This window comes from Amphibalanus amphitrite, unplaced genomic scaffold (assembly GCF_019059575.1).
Source record: "Amphibalanus amphitrite isolate SeventyFive unplaced genomic scaffold, NRLGWU_Aamphi_draft 000006F_arrow, whole genome shotgun sequence".
Lineage (NCBI taxonomy): Eukaryota > Metazoa > Arthropoda > Thecostraca > Balanomorpha > Balanidae > Amphibalanus > Amphibalanus amphitrite.
In genome coordinates, this window is record NW_024881502.1 from 2,049,950 (window position 1) to 2,068,105 (window position 18,156).

Consider the following 18,156-nt stretch of genomic DNA (forward strand, 5'->3'; position numbering starts at 1 on the left):
GGTTGGGCGATGTTTTAAGGCCAAGGTCTGAGGTAAACGTCCTGTCGCAGCTGTGCCACTCCCACCAAATCATCTACATATGCTGGTGTTCGACGCATGTATTCGCTCGCCCGCAATGGCACACAGGGGAGTGATGGGTCCACTGAGTTACATGACTGATGACACTGGACGACCGCGCCCAGTTTCAATGGGAGGGCGCGCGGGACCCACTCTCGGGCCGGCCCCGCGCAACGGCTGAACCACTCATACACTCGCCACCGGCACGCTGGCCGCGGGGTGCCCCCCACCGGTCACCGGTCACCACTTGGCGCGGAGGACGCCAGACACGGTCACCACTTGGCGCGGAGGACGCCAGACAGCTGGTTGTAGTCGGCCAGGTGTCTGAACATGATGCGGCTGAGGCGCCAGGGCTGCACGACGCCGCGCGGCCGAGACGTCGCCACGCACCGGTCCACGGTACGCACGTAGTTGCTGTTGCGCGGCTCGTCGGCGATCTCCCGGTCGGCCAGCTCCTGAAACGGCCGCGGGACACCGGTCAGCGCCTGTGGGCCGGGGGCGGGCCGGCCCGGCCCGGGACACGAGGCCCCCTGGTAGGGCACCCCGATGTGTCTCAACATGTTCCATTCTGTTACAGTTGTTCATACATACAGGGAGGGGGGGGGGGCAGACAGAGTTCACGCATGCAGCCGTGATTGATGAATTTCGGGAGGTCACCTGGTGCATGGGGCGGACTCGGCCCTAAGCGCCGAACTCCTGGAACAGCGGGCCGCAGAGATCGGGACGGATCCCCGAACATAAACATTCCACACTCTGCCAAACAGCAGCGCCAAACGTGCAACAAACACCGACCGAATGGGAAGGCTCTGAAGCGTAATCGGACCAACTTAGTTCTACCCCCGTCAACTAGCACGTTCTATTTCACAGAAGCCATAGACAATGACGAGGCGTTTCTTGGTTTACGAGGTATTTCTATTTCTCTGTTCGCTGAGCACCCAGGGAAGCACTGAGCGACGACGGCTTCCCCACGACGAGTGACACTCTGCCGAGCTCACGGCGGCTGCAGGCACTGTACGCCCGCGGCTGCAGGCACTGTACGCCCGCGGCTGCACGATGCACACATATATAGCAGTGATAGCTCGTCGCATCATTGTGCTACCTGAAATTGTCGGGGCGATAACTATACCTATCATATCGCGCCAAATTCACACTGCTCGGACGAACGGCGGTAGCCAAAAGCAACAACAGCAGGACGTTTCGAGACGGAGCTGCTCCGAATTAAACGGAGAGCGAGAGATAGGCGCCAGGGTCGCAGAATCCCTGGCTGCCAGCCACATTGCAGAGTGATTTGACGGCACAATTCACAACTCCCGATCGCCGAAACTGCGCACAACAGACGGGCGATTTTTCGTGGCGGTTATTCGTTCGGGAGTTGGTGCTGAGAGCAGAGAAGGGCCGCGTGCCTTCCCATCACCAGCTCCTGCACGCCTGGCCGGTGTATTGATGGGCTGCCGGGCTGCTCCCGAGTGTCCGCGACCGCCTCTCCCCACCGACCCAACTGGCAACATTGACAGTCCATCAATCTGGCGCCAGTCAAAGGCGCAGAGGCCACGGGCCCGGCGTGCTGGCGAGCCGAGCCGAGCCGAGCCGAGGGCCCCACTGCTGAGAACCTTCCCAACGGGACGGCGCGAGGCTCACCGGGGAGCTGAGAGCACTCCCTGCGGGGAGGGGCGGGCTCACATGGGGGCTGAGAGCCCGCCCAACGGGGCGGGGCCGGGCGAGGCTGCAAGGGAGCTGAGCTGAGAGTTCGTCCAATGGGATGCAGTTCGAGCTCTCGGCCAACGAGGCTTAAAGGGGTGTGCTACAACGACATGATGGTACGCTGTGTGGCTAGTTGTCCCGCCAATGAATAGATGTAGTGGGCATACAACCTTCACCATCGCATGAAGCCTAAACAGAAGCTACGAAGACAGCATTCGCCAAAGTACTTCTCATTGTGTAAGTAACAAAGTGACGGCCAAACGTTAGTGAGGTTATATTTAGAATCAGTAGGGAGTTAGTTTGCAACACCGACGAGGTACGCATCACCACAACAGTGCGCAGTCCAATTCCAAACCGTTTTCAATTACACTGCCTTTCAATGATGCCTACCCAACGGTGGAAAACAACAACAAAATTGCTTCAAAACACATATTCCTACATTTCTGTCCACAATTTCGTGGAAGTGTGGAACAGTGATGGGTCACTCTCCAAGGGAGCTCAGAACTACATGATCGCGGCCAAGAGCAGGGGGCTTTGATTCAGCATTACCTAATTCCAAGTGCCAACCGCCAACTCGGAAAACTCGCGCGACTCTTAAGATCACCATCAGCTGATGCAAGTGGAAAACAGCGCCTGCCGTACTCACACCAAAGTACGATGCTAATCCATGCCACTTGTAGTGGCCGGCATTTCTCGTATATGCAAATGGGCGATTTCTGGTAAGATACAGAGCCTTGGACACTGGCCATTGGTATCTCCGCCTGACGCAACGGCGCCGCGCCGTCGGCCGGGCGCCGAGGGTCTGTCGGGGGTCTGTCGGCCGGGCGCCGAGGGTCTGTCGGCCGGGCGCTGGAGTGTCCGGGTCGGCCGCACCGGGTCAGGGCCTTCGAGCGGGGACGCCATGCCACTGCCAGTGGGACATCCACCGGCCGCAGGAGGCGGATCTGATTCCGCACCGTCCTCCCACTGCTCGCCCGGGAGGACGTGATGCGGGGAGGACAACATGCCAGCAACGCCATACCGGAGGCCATCAACGGCTCTGAGCATGCATCATATTCTACCATTTCCAGGTGGAGAGGAAGTTAGCAAGAGCGAGAGAGAGAGAGAGAGAGAGAGAGAGAGAGAGAGAGAGAGAGAGAGAGAGAGAGAGAGAGAGAGCGAGAGCGAGAGAGAGAGAGAGAGAGAGAGAGAGAGAGAGAGCGAGAGAGAGAGAGAGAGAGAGAGAGAGAGAGAGAGAGAGAGAGAGAGAGAGAGAGAGAGAGAGAGAGAGAGAGAGAGAGAGAGAGAGAGAGAGAGAGAGAGAGAGAGAGAGAGAGAGAGAGAGAGAGAGAGAGAGAGAGAGAGAGAGAGAGAGAGAGAGACGGGGTGGAGATTCAGATTCCACGGAGTTGCCTTCTCTGGCCATCACCCGGCTAATCCGCGGTTTTGTAGTCAATATTCCTGCAGGGATTATGCAAATCTGACCGGTATTGCGGATTTACACAACGTTTATCGGCTTGCATTCCACGTGTAAGCGCATGCAAATGTCCATCGCAGAATGACCTCTAATTCCACTGTCACCTGACATTATTTACGAAGAAGGATGAGGAAATTGGCAGCCGATTCAAAGCATGAAGAACGATTCCTAATCGCTATCAAGCGCATCGCAGACAAAGCGGCATTGTCTAGGGAGACGGTTCGAGAGACGGAAGCAAGTATATCCCCTCGGCCATTCACCAAAGCCACCTTTTTTAGCTGTTCTCAAACTTTTGGACGGCACTTGGCGGTCGGCCGCTATGAGCGCCCAAGTGCGTCCAATCGCTCCGTCGCGTGTGCGGCTCTTCCGGAAGCCGCGCCTCGAACCGGCCTCAGTACCCGAATCCCAACAATCCCCAGTTCGGTGATCGCCAGGTGGATCCGTTCAGAACTCCGCGAAAATCGCTTGGAACGCTTTACAAACCGCCTACATCGGTTACATCGGACGATCGGTTCCAATTTATCACTAAAAACACAAGCTCTAGAAAATACCACTCAAAAATTAAAGCCACAAACAAACGGCAATTTCAACAGACAGAGCGAGCTTCCTCTAGCTTTTCTAGCGAAGCACACCGATCAGCACCCAGGCGCCCCATTGCACAGTGGGGATTTTTCCGATCTAGCACGTATTTATTCGTAGAGGGCAAACCATAGGTAGAATTGTAGCCAGATTGTGCACAGATGTTGGCTGGTGTGTCCTGGTGAGAATTTTACCTGTAAATGTGCATAATCAACATAGTAAAGGGGGTTCAATTGGACCCCCGCTCAGCCGTTTGGCCCCTGATCAAGCTAGAGCTTCGCGGAAAAGTCAAGCGTGCTGCCTATGACGAAATTAGGCCGAATATATCCAATTTCAAAGTCCAAGGTCATAAGCTGACTTTCCAAGTCAGTTTAATGACCCAACTAAAGTTGGGAAATCGAGACCTCTTGAAACTTCGCAAAAGTTAGGGTGTTACGGGGTATTTTGGGGTGCTGATCACGAATTTCATGTTAGTTTCGATCACAGACGATGTCTTTATGCATTTAGGCCAGGTCGAGTCAGGTCAGGTTAGATCAATTAGTAGGCGTCCTGCCGGCCATCCATAGAAGTGTCACCTACTACTGATAGCTTCGTAACATGGAAAGAAGGCACTAGAACTACTTCGTAAATATTCAAATGGCTGCTAAAATCGAAATCAGCACCAAAAACTACCCTAGAAACAAGTAAAACTCGAAAAAGTGAACCAAGGTCATCAAAAGGTCAATGACCTTGACTTGACCTTCACGTGACCTTGACTCCCACCATTATGCATGGCACCAACATCATTTCACATATTTGAACGTTTAAAACCACAAAAAGACTGGAAACCGCGGATAATGTGAGCTGGCATACGCCGAATCGCGATTCCGGCCAAACATGGTCTCGAGAAATATGCCACAGGTCAAAGGTCAGTTGGGTCGGAGTCATGAAATTTTTAGGTTAGATGTAAAATTGATGATCTCGAGGGTACCAAAAGTTTCGGCGCGATCGGCCGCTTTTTGCGCGAGTAATTTGCGGAAAACCATGGGGTTTTATCCGACCCCTTCCCCCTCCCCCTCCCCACAAGTGCGATGGTTAATAAGGTTACGGTATTTATAATTTACGCTTGTCATCCTATTCCTAATGAATGTGTCTCAGAAAATATGCATCATATAAATCACGAAGTAAAATTATTCGCCTATGTCCGGAACGTACCTATATCGTGCTCTTTGCCCTAGCGCTCCTCGAGTGGGGTGTTAAGATACTCTAATGTGAATATTCCGTGTTCAGGCAAGTTCCGGCAGCCAAACTAGGCGTTGTCTTGTGCAGAAGAAAGTGGCGAATTCGATAGGATATATTTCGGAGTGGAAAAGTGTGGAGAACATTATTGATTTCCTACATTTATTTAGAATACCATTCCTTCAATATGGTGCCTGTAAGGGTTTTTTGTAAAGGGCATTTTTGTGACCTTAGTAAGGTTGTGGCATACTTTCTGTTTGCCATTCCATTCCTAATAAAGGTGCCTTTCAGACGATATGCAACTTTAAGACCTCGCAAGATTAAAACCAACAGGACAGGACAATGAAATTGAGCTATACTTTCGGGCCTTGCTGAGCCCATTGAGTAATCACGCATGAGTGTGAACTTTGGGCGCATTTTTCCTAGTTTTGCTGTGGACATACAGATAAAACAATGCCATATATGAAAAATTCAGACATTTCTTAGCCCTACTGACACAAAAAAATAAACAAAAATCCAAAAAATATTTTTTGAATTAATAGGCGCTAGATCGGAAAAATCCCCACTGTGCATTGTGCCGCTCGGTGCCGGCGGACTGATGGCAGTCGGCGCCCACCGCACCGCCGGGCCACCGCTCCGGGGACGCCGCCGACCCGCGCTCCGGGCCACTGGGGACGCCGTCGGCCCGTGCTCCGGGCCACCGGGGACGCCACTGACCCGTGCTCCGGGGACGCCGGGGACGCCGCCGATCCGTGCTCCGGGGACGCCGGGGACGCCGCCGATCCGTGCTCCGGGGACGCCGCCGACCCGTGCTCCGGGGACGACGCTGATCCGCGCTCCAGGCCACCGGGGCCGCCACTCGCGCCACCCCTTGGGTGACCCCGGTACCTCCATCAGCCGCCGACTGCTGCACACCTGGTCTGAGCAGGATCGGAACCGCCTCAGGAGGCGCGCACCCCAGGACCTTTCCAGTCCCAAAACTGTGTCGTGGAGCAGAGGCCAAAAAATCTGAGAGCAGCGCACGGACGGAGCGCTGCGGGTCTCTCAGGGGAGGGCGGTCGCCGCACCGCACTGGGCCAATCCCTACTTCGCAGCACCCCCGCCGCCGATCTCTGACGACCGCTCGTCTAGAACGCTGTGCCGCAGGACGCCGCGGGACGGTCGGCACGCGGCACTGCCCCGGCTCAGTGGGTGAGCCTGGGACCCGCCTCACAGCCACGGCTCCACCGCCACTGCCACCGCCACGGCTCAGTGGATGAGCCTGGGGCCCGCCATGCACACCGCCACGGCTCGGTGGATGACCCTGGGGCCCGCCACACCGCCACGGCTCAGTGGATGACCCTGGGGCCCGCCACACCGCCGCGGCTCCATAGCCGACCCAGTGCTCACGCCGCCACGGCTCCACAGCCGACCCAGTGCTCTCCGCAGGCCGCCAGCTGGTTCCATGGCGTCCCGAGTCGGGGTCGCGGCAGCGGCCAGCCCCAGCCGCGGCGGCCCGGCTCACAGGTTCAGAGCCGACCGGCCGGCCGCGCGCCGCTGAGCCTGGGCGGCCCCCAGGGGTTCCGGGCACGGCCCCAGACCGGGAGCACCCCCAGGGGTTCCGGGCACGGCACCAGACCGGGAGGACCCCCAGGGGTTCCGGGCACGGCCCCAGCCCGGGAGGACCCCCAGGGGTTCCGGGCACGGCCCCAGACCGGGAGGACCCCCAGGGGTTCCGGGCACGGCCCCAGCCCGGGAGGACCCCCAGGGGTTCCGGGCACGGCCCCAGCCCGGGAGGACCCCAGGGGTTCCGGGCACGGCCCTAGCCCGGGAGGACCCCCAGGGGTTCCGGGCACGGCCCCAGCCCGGGACGGTCGGTCGCCGAGTCGGGTCTGGAGGGCCGGCCGAGGTCCGCTGCCGGCCGGCTGTCTGCACACGCCGAAAGCAGCTGTGCCGACCTCTGCGCAGCCGCCGCACACTGTCGGGGGGTGAGCTGAGCTCGGGGGTCACGGACTGGCTGGCCTCTGCGCGGCCACCGGAGCCTGTCAGGGGGTGAGCTGAGCTCGGGGGTCACGGACTGGCCTCTGCGCGGCCACCGGAGCCTGTCAGGGGGTGAGCCCAACTCCGGGCGCCATGCACGGCCCGTCACCGAGAGCCCAGCTCGGCCCGGAGCCGACCGGTCCCGCGGCTGAGAGCACTGTCAAGGACGCGCCGCGCGCGTAACGGCGCTGGCCGGGGGCACGCACCTGTACCTACGGTCCCAGCAACGGTCCCAGCTCAGACGGGCAACTATGCAAATAATCCCACAAATCATAACGGGCGCTCAGGTATTGCACATCTCAGAACGGTGTCTGCGAACGTTTCTCTAATCAGCTCACTGAGACCGCGGCGTCAGACGGCTTAGGGGCCTAAAAATGCAACTGACTTGTCGGTGTTTAAGGATGGGCAAAATAAGTCATTAGAGGTGATACGGGGACATTTTAAAATACAGCCAAAAAAGCAGTTGAATGATGCAGCATACAAGCTCTTGGTTTTTACGATAAAAAGACGCTTATCACTTATCAGTAACGAGCTCAAGTCATCGCACAACCAATACCGGTGCTGAATGACCTCACGATGGAGACACGTGACAGACTTTCTAACCACGAAACAGTAATCATGAGAAATTGGACTTAACTGGTAACTATGAGCATTCAGAGATCAGTTCACTTGGACTTTGCTATGAAGCCGCGCGGGAGTGGCTTATGGCGGCCGATCGGGTGGCAGCGCCCCTGAATCGTGTGGCAGCGCCCCTGAATCGGGTGCCGCCGTCCTTGGGCACTCCTCCGTCGTGGGGCATTCCACGATAGATCGACCAAAGCTGTGCACCCTCATATTTTATTTTTCGCTCAAAATTCGTCTAGGGGGTTGTTTTGGGCCGGAAAGCCAGCTGTGGCGATGATTTTTTTTTTTCGACGAACGGTTAACGAGATATAGCCTCGGGCAATTTCTGAAGGTCACGCTTCAACCCTATGTTTGGCGGCTCATAACTAAAAAACTATTGACTTTTGTATAAGGATAACTTTATGTCTTCCAACTCAAAATCAACCAAGGAAACTTTTGGCTATCTCGGATTTTCGATTTTCGAAAATTTTGGTCACGTGACCTCTTGACCTATTTTTTGAAGTGACCTTGACACTTTCCCACCTGAAAGTTAAAATTTGGTCTGATGACGATTCAAGCCTTATCAATGGTCGTTCATATGCGACAATAAAAAACATGGCTATCGGCCTGCATTGACCTCAGGTCAGGTCATCTTTGTGACCTGCCCATTATAAGTCAATGGCAAAAGTACCGGCTAGGCCACTAAAACGCATCGGACTGGTACAGTTACTTCATAATCATACCATATTAGGTTATTATTGATCACTCTGGTGCAATTTTGCATCAGTGACCCGCGGAAAGGTCATCCGAGGTCACATTATGACTCACGACATTCATATGCCTTTTATGTCTATATCTTTTGATAGAATAGATATAGGGATTTGGGAAACACATCAATTAGTTCACTTTGGCCAGGCGCATCATGCCATACGCAGCCTTATATGTTAAGGTCATTTCGTGACCTTGACCTAGGGTCAAATTTTGGTCAAATTTCATATTTGACCTTTCGAAATAAAAACTTATACAATTCGATCCGACTGGAAAAAGCAAACACGATGGCGCTATTTTATACATCTGACTTCATAAACATAATAAGATATTGGCGAAAAACGTTTTTATTCCGTGAAAAATGTTTATTTTCAGCCAGATTAAATAACAATATTTTGGCGTGGTAAAGGCATTCGAGGTGCATAGACACGTTGGCGTAAGTACTTGTACCTAAGCAATTCACGCGCATATGACTCGGTGTTGCGGTCATTTCTACAGGTACCAATCTAAAAAAAAAAAAATAGCATAGGTAGCTGATATGTGATGATCAGCAGTTTCGTACATTTGGCATGAATAATAATCACTCACATAAAACATTTTCCTATGTACACCCTAATCGGCACGCACGGCACACAGCAAACCGACAACATATTCACAACAACACAACACAACATTGGTCCGATCCAACAGTGCAACTTTCCAAGCTCGTCTACTTTGTATGTGCTTATCTAAGACACTTTGACTTCCTTGCCCTCCCGATCTTCTGAAAGCTCGTGGACGCGGACTGTGGTCAGGTCAACTGGACAGAATCTGTGGTACTGTCTCGTCCCCTTCACAGTTTTGGCCCTGGCGAAGCGAGCTTGTGAGTGATTTATGTGAGTGATTATTATTCATGCCAAATGTACGAAACTGCTGATCATCACATATCTACCTATGCTATTTTTTTTTAGATTGGTACCTGTAGAAATGACCGCAACACCGAGTCATATGAGCGTGAATTGCTTAGGTACAAGTACTTACGCCAACGTGTCTATGCACCTCGAATGCCTTTACCACGCCAAAATATTGTTATTTAATCTGGCTGAAAATAAACATTTTTCACGGAATAAAAACGTTTTTCGCCAATATCTTATTATGTTTATGAAGTCAGATGTATAAAATAGCGCCATCGTGTTTGCTTTTTCCAGTCGGATCGAATTGTATAAGTTTTTATTTCGAAAGGTCAAATATGAAATTTGACCAAAATTTGACCCTAGGTCAAGGTCACGAAATGACCTTAACATATAAGGCTGCGTATGGCATGATGCGCCTGGCCAAAGTGAACTAATTGATGTGTTTCCCAAATCCCTATACCTATTCTATCAAAAGATATAGACATAAAAGGCATATGAATGTCGTGAGTCATAATGTGACCTCGGATGACCTTTCCGCGGGTCACTGATGCAAAATTGCACCAGAGTGATCAATAATAACCTAATATGGTATGATTATGAAGTAACTGTACCAGTCCGATGCGTTTTAGTGGCCTAGCCGGTACTTTTGCCATTGACTTATAATGGGCAGGTCACAAAGATGACCTGACCTGAGGTCAATGCAGGCCGATAGCCATGTTTTTTATTGTCGCATATGAACGACCATTGATAAGGCTTGAATCGTCATCAGACCAAATTTTAACTTTCAGGTGGGAAAGTGTCAAGGTCACTCTTCAAAAAATAGGTCAAGAGGTCACGTGACCAAAATTTTCGAAAATCGAAAATCCGAGATAGCCAAAAGTTTCCTTGGTTAATTTTGAGTTGGAAGACATAAAGTTATCCTTATACAAAAATCAATAGTTTCTGAGTTATGAGCCGCCAAACATAGGGTTGCTGCGTGACCTCCAGGAATTGCCCGAGGCTATATCTCGAAAACTGTAGGTCAAAAAAATTATCCTTGCCACAGCTGGCTTTCCCGCCCATTTCTACCCTTTACACCAATTTTGAGCGAAAAATAAAATATGAGGGTGTCAATTTAATTTTTTTTTGGTCGATCTATCGTGGAATGCCCCTCCTTCAGATCGCTCTGCCCCATGTCCGTCCTATCGCCGAGCAGCCTTCCTTCCGCACACTGGCACACCCGAGCGGGCCACGCACCTCTGCTAATCGGAGCGGGCGTCCTTCGCACAGCCTGTCGAGAGCTGATCGGCTCAGCCGCCTCCAGACAAAGAGTGCGTGAGAGCGCCGGCCGTGCACGCGCCGCCGGCGCCCGGAGGAGCGCGGCCGGCACAGAGCAGTGACGAGATCGGGGCCCATGGCAGAAGCCGGGAGCATCCCCGGCTCCCCCACAGCCTTGCCCATCGGCCTAGCCTGTGAACTGTGACGTTCCAGCTACAAGCAGCACGGCGACACCCTACTTCCTCCACAGCGACGGTCGGCACTTTTCTCGGCTATCGGTGCACTACCTTAACCCCCTCCCCCCCCCCGGCCCTCAATAAGGACGGGCTAGCCGTCTCAGGCTAGGGCAGTGTTTACTGTTTAAAGCATTTTCCCACTGCCTCAGTGGCTGCAGCCACACGTATCTCTCGCATGCTCGCTGCATCTCCCTGTCCTCTGTGTCAGTGTCGTCCATTCCTGCCTAATGTCCCTAATCAGCGCATGACAGCCGACTGCCGGTGCGCTCACCGCTCGCGGCTGTCGCGCCTCGCGGTCGTGGGCTGGCGGCGGCCGCCCGGTGGTGACCGCGTGCCGGACCAGCAGCCCGGCCGGCCGGCCGGGAAGGTCGCTCGGCTGTGCCGGTTCCGAGAAGCGGCCGCACCCCCGGCCCGGCGGGTGGAGAGGAGCTCTGCCTGGTCCGGCCGGTCCAGCGGCCGGCCGCACCATCCCGTAACAGGAACGGACGGCCGCTAGGGACGCTCGGTCTGGCTCCGCCGATATTGGGAGCGACACACAGGTCACACAGAGCACTTGGCCTGCGGGACCGGCCGCGGCCGCGCCACCGGCACACCGGCGAAAACAGCCAGACACCTAATCCTGGAAGCCACTGATTGGTGCCGTAATTGTAATTACCCGGAACTAGGATCAGAGGCAGACGAGCCTGCAGAGCCGCTGGGAGCGCCGCGCCAATCGGGCTCGGTACACGGCGACTGGCACACGCCCGGTGCACGCCCACCGTTAACCGCTCACAGACCCCGCACCGGGCCACAGACGGAGCACAGACGGAGCACAGACGGAGCACAGACGGAGCACAGACCACTTGTCCAGCCGCCATCAGAGTCTATGTAATAGCCTACGGCACCACGGCAGCAGAGCGGAGCCGCTGCCGTTCCGCCGCGGCGCCCACGGTGATGTCAGCCACGCTGTGCCAGCGGATTTCGTTCATTTGTGATGGGGATTTGCAACTGAAAGGCCATGTCTTGGTGCAGCTCCGTCAAGCCGATTCTTACGGCCGCCCGCGGCCCTGCCCAGTGCCCAGTAAGCCCATCGTTGCGGCCCACGCCGCGGCCACTCCAGAGAGCCGCCTGTCCAGACTAGAGGTGTCAATTTCAGAAATTTCTTGTCCGATGTCCGTCCAATGTCCAAAATCCTAGCTTACTTTTGTCCGAAAAATGTCCAAGGCATGGATTTGTCCGAAAACTGTCCGAAAGCTGGATATGGAAAGAGAGGATGGGGGAACTGATCTATATTAGGTATATGTTATTATGTACCACATGATAGCTAGATAACAGATATCCGCCATCTGGTTTTGAGAGCAAAATATTGCCAACTAAAAATGTTGAAGCAATATCATATGGGAGTAGGGAATGGGCATCTGGGCAAAAGGCCTAATCTGATATACTAGGGGAAGTTGGGGCAATGCCGGAGTTGGGGCAAAGCCGAAATTCGAGATATTTCGAAAACCGTAAGACATGGATGCCACCTGTCAGTGATGCTCTGAAGCTTAAGTGACTACAATTATCGCATGTTTGTTACGAGTCGTCATTGGGAATACTTCGACTGTGAGGGCGCCAAGAGCGTTTTCAAGGTACGTTTCCCTTGTACTACATGCGCCTTTGAAGCTGCATTTCTTACTCATTATGCTACCGTTTGTCTGGCCAATTCGGTCAAGTAATCTTTAGCATGTCTTTGCATAAATGTGCTGCCTATTTGAAATTTATACAGCACGTTGAAAAGTTATGGGCCTGCAAATGAAAGTATGGCTGGCTGGGGTAATGCCGAAAACGTGCGATTACGCACGTGTTAAAAGCACGCTACGTGGACTTTACTGCTGTAGAATAGCAACGCGTATTTTTAGTCACACAAATTACACTTTCAACCGACACAACGGCCTGTTACCTATAAGGAATAATTTACCTGGCATTTTCTTATTATATCACACAATTATAACTTCCAGTGTGCACCACGTCCTCAAGCTCTTAAAACGCGTGTCAGCTTTGATGAATTCTGGATAAAGTTTGAGATAAACTGGCAAAACATCAATGTCGGCATTCCCCGTAGATCATTTCTCCCATTTTCGGCTTTCCCCGCAGTCCGGGGCAACGCCGAAAAAGTCACTTCTTTGATATTTTTAGTTTGTGCGCTTAAGGGTATGCGAATTCATCAAATGCGCCTGGTATGTTTGAAAGGCAAAAGACTGGCCTCTCGAATGACGCCAACAAGAATAGCTTATGTTGTCTACCTTGCGTGCTACGGGCGTCAGAAAAAAAGTCTTCGGCGTTCCCCCAACTTCCCCTACACAAACACAGCATATTGAGACAAGCCTATTCTGCTTCAAAATGTGCTACAGCCTACAACTGAAGCTGAGTAAGGAGGAATAATGCAAAACATTCCCTTATCCCTCAAACTTGCATTCTCAAATATTGACTTCTTGCCGCATCCCTTTGACACTAAGCCACTTGATGATGAATTAATGCAGCAATAATGCAAGAAGCTAGTCACTTACAATAATGCATTCTTCATCTTATATCACACTGGCTGATATGTACAGTAGAACACTTCAACTTCTTGCAAAAGCAAAGTAGTTCTAGTTCATGGAAGAAGAAAGTGCTCTTCACTGAGCCACACATCTCTGAATATCGAAACAAAATAAGCGATCACAAAAATAAAAATACTTGCTATGATTTAACACAAATTCACTGAAATTCACAAGCAAAAAGAAGTAGTAATCCTTGGTAGAATGGAAAACACATTTCATGCTACCATTCTCGGTAGAATGGAACATGGTATCCGGCTTTGAGTCGATGATGTAAAAGTAAATCAATAATATGACGTCATTATCAGATAATTTGTCCTATTGAAGTGCATTAACCATAAGTTGTTAAATTCTAATTCAATATGCATTGCAAAATATTATAGTTTGTTGAAAATTATTTAATTGTTAAGCAGACTGACTGTATTTATTATCTTAAACGTCATTTTTTGTCTCCTCTGATTGTCATGCGGGGCGGGGGCCATCTTTCCTTGGGTGACATTTATGACGCTCTCGCCGCATTTCATCATCTTTTGGTAACAGTTTATTTGGATAGGCTATCGGCATACTTTGTAGCATTGTATTCGATATTTTGGCACGGATATTTTTTGGGGGGAAGGGGTGGAAGGGGATGATTTATGATAGGAAGTTCTAGGTAAGACTCTTGTGCTTCTTGGCACACCTTGATATTTGCAATTTTTCAGCCTCTTTTCTGTTAACTTTAAAGTGAGGCAAATCTATTTTTTTGGGTTTCCTCCTTTACTGCTTTGGTGTCTAGTGCTTCCCACAGGTCAATGATTGTGCATCATATTCATACCTATTACCTGACGTGTTATCTAATGATGGACTTGCTGACAACAATGTCACCTATTGGCTATTGCCATTCATAAACACATTTTCAAATTTAGGGTTAAAAGTTGGCACAGTATAGGTAGGTATATATTTAACTCAGAGCTACCTGCCACATGCAATTATGTTTATGTTCAACCTGCACTATAATTATGAATGATGTGTGAAGTGTGAACCACCTATCTCCTGCCAATTTTGATGATATGTTTTGCAATTTGCTTGATAATGGAAATAAGTTTGAACTTAAAGTTATTTAAGAAATTTGTAATTTTCAACTAGTTTTCCGAATATGTCCGATGTGTTTGTCACTTGTCCGTCCGATTTCCGAATCGGAATTCGGAAATTTTCGGAATTCCAAAATTTTCGGTTCCGATTGACACCTCTAGTCCAGACCCCGGACCCACCGGACGGGTCCCTGGAGATTAGTGATGTCAATTACAGAAAATCTGGATACCGACACCAAACCAAATACCAACCAAAACCGTGGGAGAATACCGAAACCGAACCAACTTGGAAATGCCAGGGAAATACCAACTTTTTACCGAATTCACTGCCTCTTATACCTTAGCGAGGATTCGTAATACCAACAAAATACCAAAAACATTACGATTGAAATACCAAATCCCAAGATGGTATCGGTTTGGTATCGGTATACCAAAAACTTGGCATCCGATTGACATCTCTACTGGAGACCCTTCGGACGGGTCACTGGAGACCCACTGGACCTGGAGACCCACCGGACGGGTCACTGGAGACCCACCGGACGGTCTATTAACCTACAGGCGGCAGGGCGCGATGAGCAGACCCGTGTCGGCGCCGGGTCAGACCCCTAAGTAAGGGCCAGGGGTCAGGGCGCGGCGCACTGTGCACGTGGCAGTGCAGACTGTGGAGGTCCGCGACACTCCCGGCAGTGTTCGTCTCCGCCCGTCCTTGTCGAGGCCGACAACCCGCCCACCAGACATTGTACATAACGTAACGTACAAACGAGCTGGGCGACGCGCCCGACCGACCGCTGGTCACACAATCGAACAGCGCAGGCGTGATGACATGTCCACCCGCGCCAGGCACAGCGCGCTGCGAGGCATTGTGCGGATACGTTCGAGTATTGGCGGCGACTCGTTCCTCGTTACCTGGATATTGCCGGTCCGGGCTGTTTGGGTCCGGGGTGTCCGGGACTCCGGAGAGGGGTCCGGGGTGTCCGGAGAGGAGTCCGGGGTGTCCGGAGAGGGGTCCGGGAGGCAGTGACGGGAAACGAGGCTGAGGAGTGCATATGTCGGGGAGGAGCCAGCTGAGCGGCGGCCGGGCCGGGGTCGAGGGGCGGCCGGGCCGGGGTCGAGGGGCGGCCGGACCGGGGTCGAGGGGCGGCCGGGCCGGGGTCGAGGGGCGGCCGGGCCGGGGTCGAGGGGCGGCCGGGCCGGACCGGCGCCGCCCGGTGACACTGCAGCGGCGTCCGGCAGCTCTCCCCGTGGCCCGCGCCGGGCCGGGCCGGTCGCCGTCCTCTGACCGCCGAGCAGACAGGGTTGTCCGAGGACCGGGCCGCCGCCGCGACCCGCCGACCCGCTCAAGGTCGGACAAGGCTCTGCGGCGCCGAGCGCCCGCGACGCAGCGACCTCCGACCACTCGCGAGGTGCGACGCATTTTATGCAGATACGAATGAATGCCAAGAAGGTGACGGTAAAAATCAGCCCCAGAACAGGTGACAAAACCACACAAGAGGCTTAGAGGCGTGACGGTAAAGACTTGGCAACGTTATCAGCGTGCCATCGGATGACTAATGTGGCGCATATAGGACGTCGCTAACGTAGCGCGCCGCAAAGAGGACCCGGGAATCCACTGGGACCAACGCTGCGACACATGAGGAAAACCGGGTCAGAGTGCCACGTAAACGGCGCATCATTCGGGGAATTGGTATTGAACGATCTATGTAAAGGCAAGCGCTGGCCCATTGATATCGCCTATATACATCGCGGCTTACGCCATCTTCAACTCTCATAGAGCGAACTCGCTCTAGAGCTAGTTGAAGATGGCGTAAGCCGAAAGCACGTCAGAATAATCAGGCATTTTTCTTACGAATTTTGGATATTAATTATGAGAGTACGGTTACTTTACTTGTATGTAATAGCAATCCTTGCCCAAACCAGTATGAAACTGGCAGAATGCCTAGGCACATATGTAGAGATCTAGCAGTAATAATTAAGATAATATAGGATTTCTCTGCCTCGGCATACCTACCGGGTGTGGTGACTGTGATAGGGAATAAAATCTTTACCGGAGGTGGAGACTCTTGATTGCTTATGTATCTAGGTACTTCTTAAAATTAAATAGATATTGCTTCGTTACAAGATAAGTGGGCCAAGTAAAGACGACCTTCATCAACGATGATGTACATTTTGAGCTGGTCTAGCCCAACATCTCATGAACATTCTACAATACAACCGTCACGGCCTCGCCGGTGACTCCGGCCGGCGGCAGACAGACCCAGACTCCGGCCGGCGGCAGACAGACCCAGACTCGGCCGGCGGCAGACAGACCCAGACTCGGCCGGCGGCAGACAGACCCAGACTCCGGCCGGCGGCAGACAGACCCAGACTCGGCCGGCGGCAGACAGACCCAGACTCCGGCCGGCGGCAGACAGACCCAGACTCGGCCGGCGGCAGACAGACCCAGACTCGGCCGGCGGCAGACAGACCCAGACTCCGGCCGGCGGCAGACAGACCCAGACTCGGCCGGCGGCAGACAGACCCAGACGACCAGGTGCGGACGTGTCACCGGCCTTATCAGTCAGTGCGTGGGGAGCACCCAGCCGCACCGCGCCGTCCACGCTGCTGCGGAACGCTCGTCTGCAGACGGTTCCAGAAGCCGGCTCACGTTCCACCGGCCCTCTGGTCGGCGATCGACAGTCGCTCCCGCGTGCGGCCGCCGTTTGTAAGCGACAGCTCGCGCCGGGACGATTCCATTGACACGCGACAGCGCGATGGCACTGATGGCGAGCCGGCCATCGGCCGCCAGCCCGTCTCGGACCGTGCCAAAGGCGCGTGTCTCCCTTCCTGGAAGCGGCGCATTAATTACGCACTACTACGCAGCCGGCCGAGGGCCGCGGGACGGCCGTGACCGTGTCGGCTACCCCGGCCGAGCTGCCGGGTCCCGCCGTCTGTATGGGGTGCGTATTATTTAGGCCAGGGTTCATAATGTCCAGGGTACGATGTGTCCAGTGCTCGAAATGGCCAGTGCCTTGAATTGGCCAGTGTTCATATTGTCCAGGGTTTGCATGGTCCAAATGTGGCCAACTGGCTGCAGATAGGGTAAATTCAAAGAGGCCAGGGTTCATAATGTCCAGGGAACGATGTGTCCAGTGCTCGAAATGGCCAGGGTTCATAATGTCCAGGGCACGATGTGTCCAGTGTTCGAAATGGCCAGGGTTCATAATGTCCAGGGCACGATGTGTCCAGTGTTCAAAATGGCCAGTGCCTTGAATTGGCCAGAGTTCATAGTGTCCAGGGATTACACAGTCAACCAAACCAAACCTAACCTAACCTAACCTAACCTAACCTAACCTAACCTAACCTAACCTAACCTAACCTAACCTAACCTAACCTAACCTAAGGTAATGATGTTTGCCTACCGGGGATAAGGAAATAGTTTCTCGCATGAATAGATTGCAAGCAATAGTAAATCAAATATTTTTAGGTTAAGTGGTTATGCATCAGGCTTCAGGCCTTCGGCCTGAAGCCAGATACATAACCACTTAACCTAAAAATATTTGATTTACTATTGCCTGTAATCTCTCCTAAGGCATTGCCTTCGGCACTGCACTGCTTCGCATTGAGCTGGTTCCGTGTTTTTACATAATGACGTCACTTTCAATGACTATGTAATCCCTGGACATTATGAACTCTGGCCCATTCAAGGCACTGGCCATTTTGAACACTGGACACATCGTTCCCTGGACATTATGAACCCTGGCC

General features: G+C 52.9%; 1 protein-coding gene across 2 annotated transcripts in view; it reads right to left on the reverse strand.

Moving 5' to 3' along the window:
- Window positions 1–82: 82 nt before the first annotated feature.
- The window catches only part of LOC122377702 (28S ribosomal protein S14, mitochondrial-like), a 141,554-nt gene continuing 123,480 nt past the window's right edge, over window positions 83–18,156 (reverse strand). The window contains exons 4-5 of one of the 2 annotated variants that reach the window (XM_043358068.1): window positions 334–512; window positions 83–301 (exon numbers count right to left, since the gene is read on the reverse strand). In XM_043358068.1, coding sequence (XP_043214003.1) covers window positions 298–301; window positions 334–512 — 183 coding nt within the window. In that variant the 3' untranslated portion in view covers window positions 83–297. Of the gene's footprint in view, window positions 513–18,156 lie in introns of both variants that reach the window. The other variant, XM_043358059.1, reaches the window with a different exon arrangement.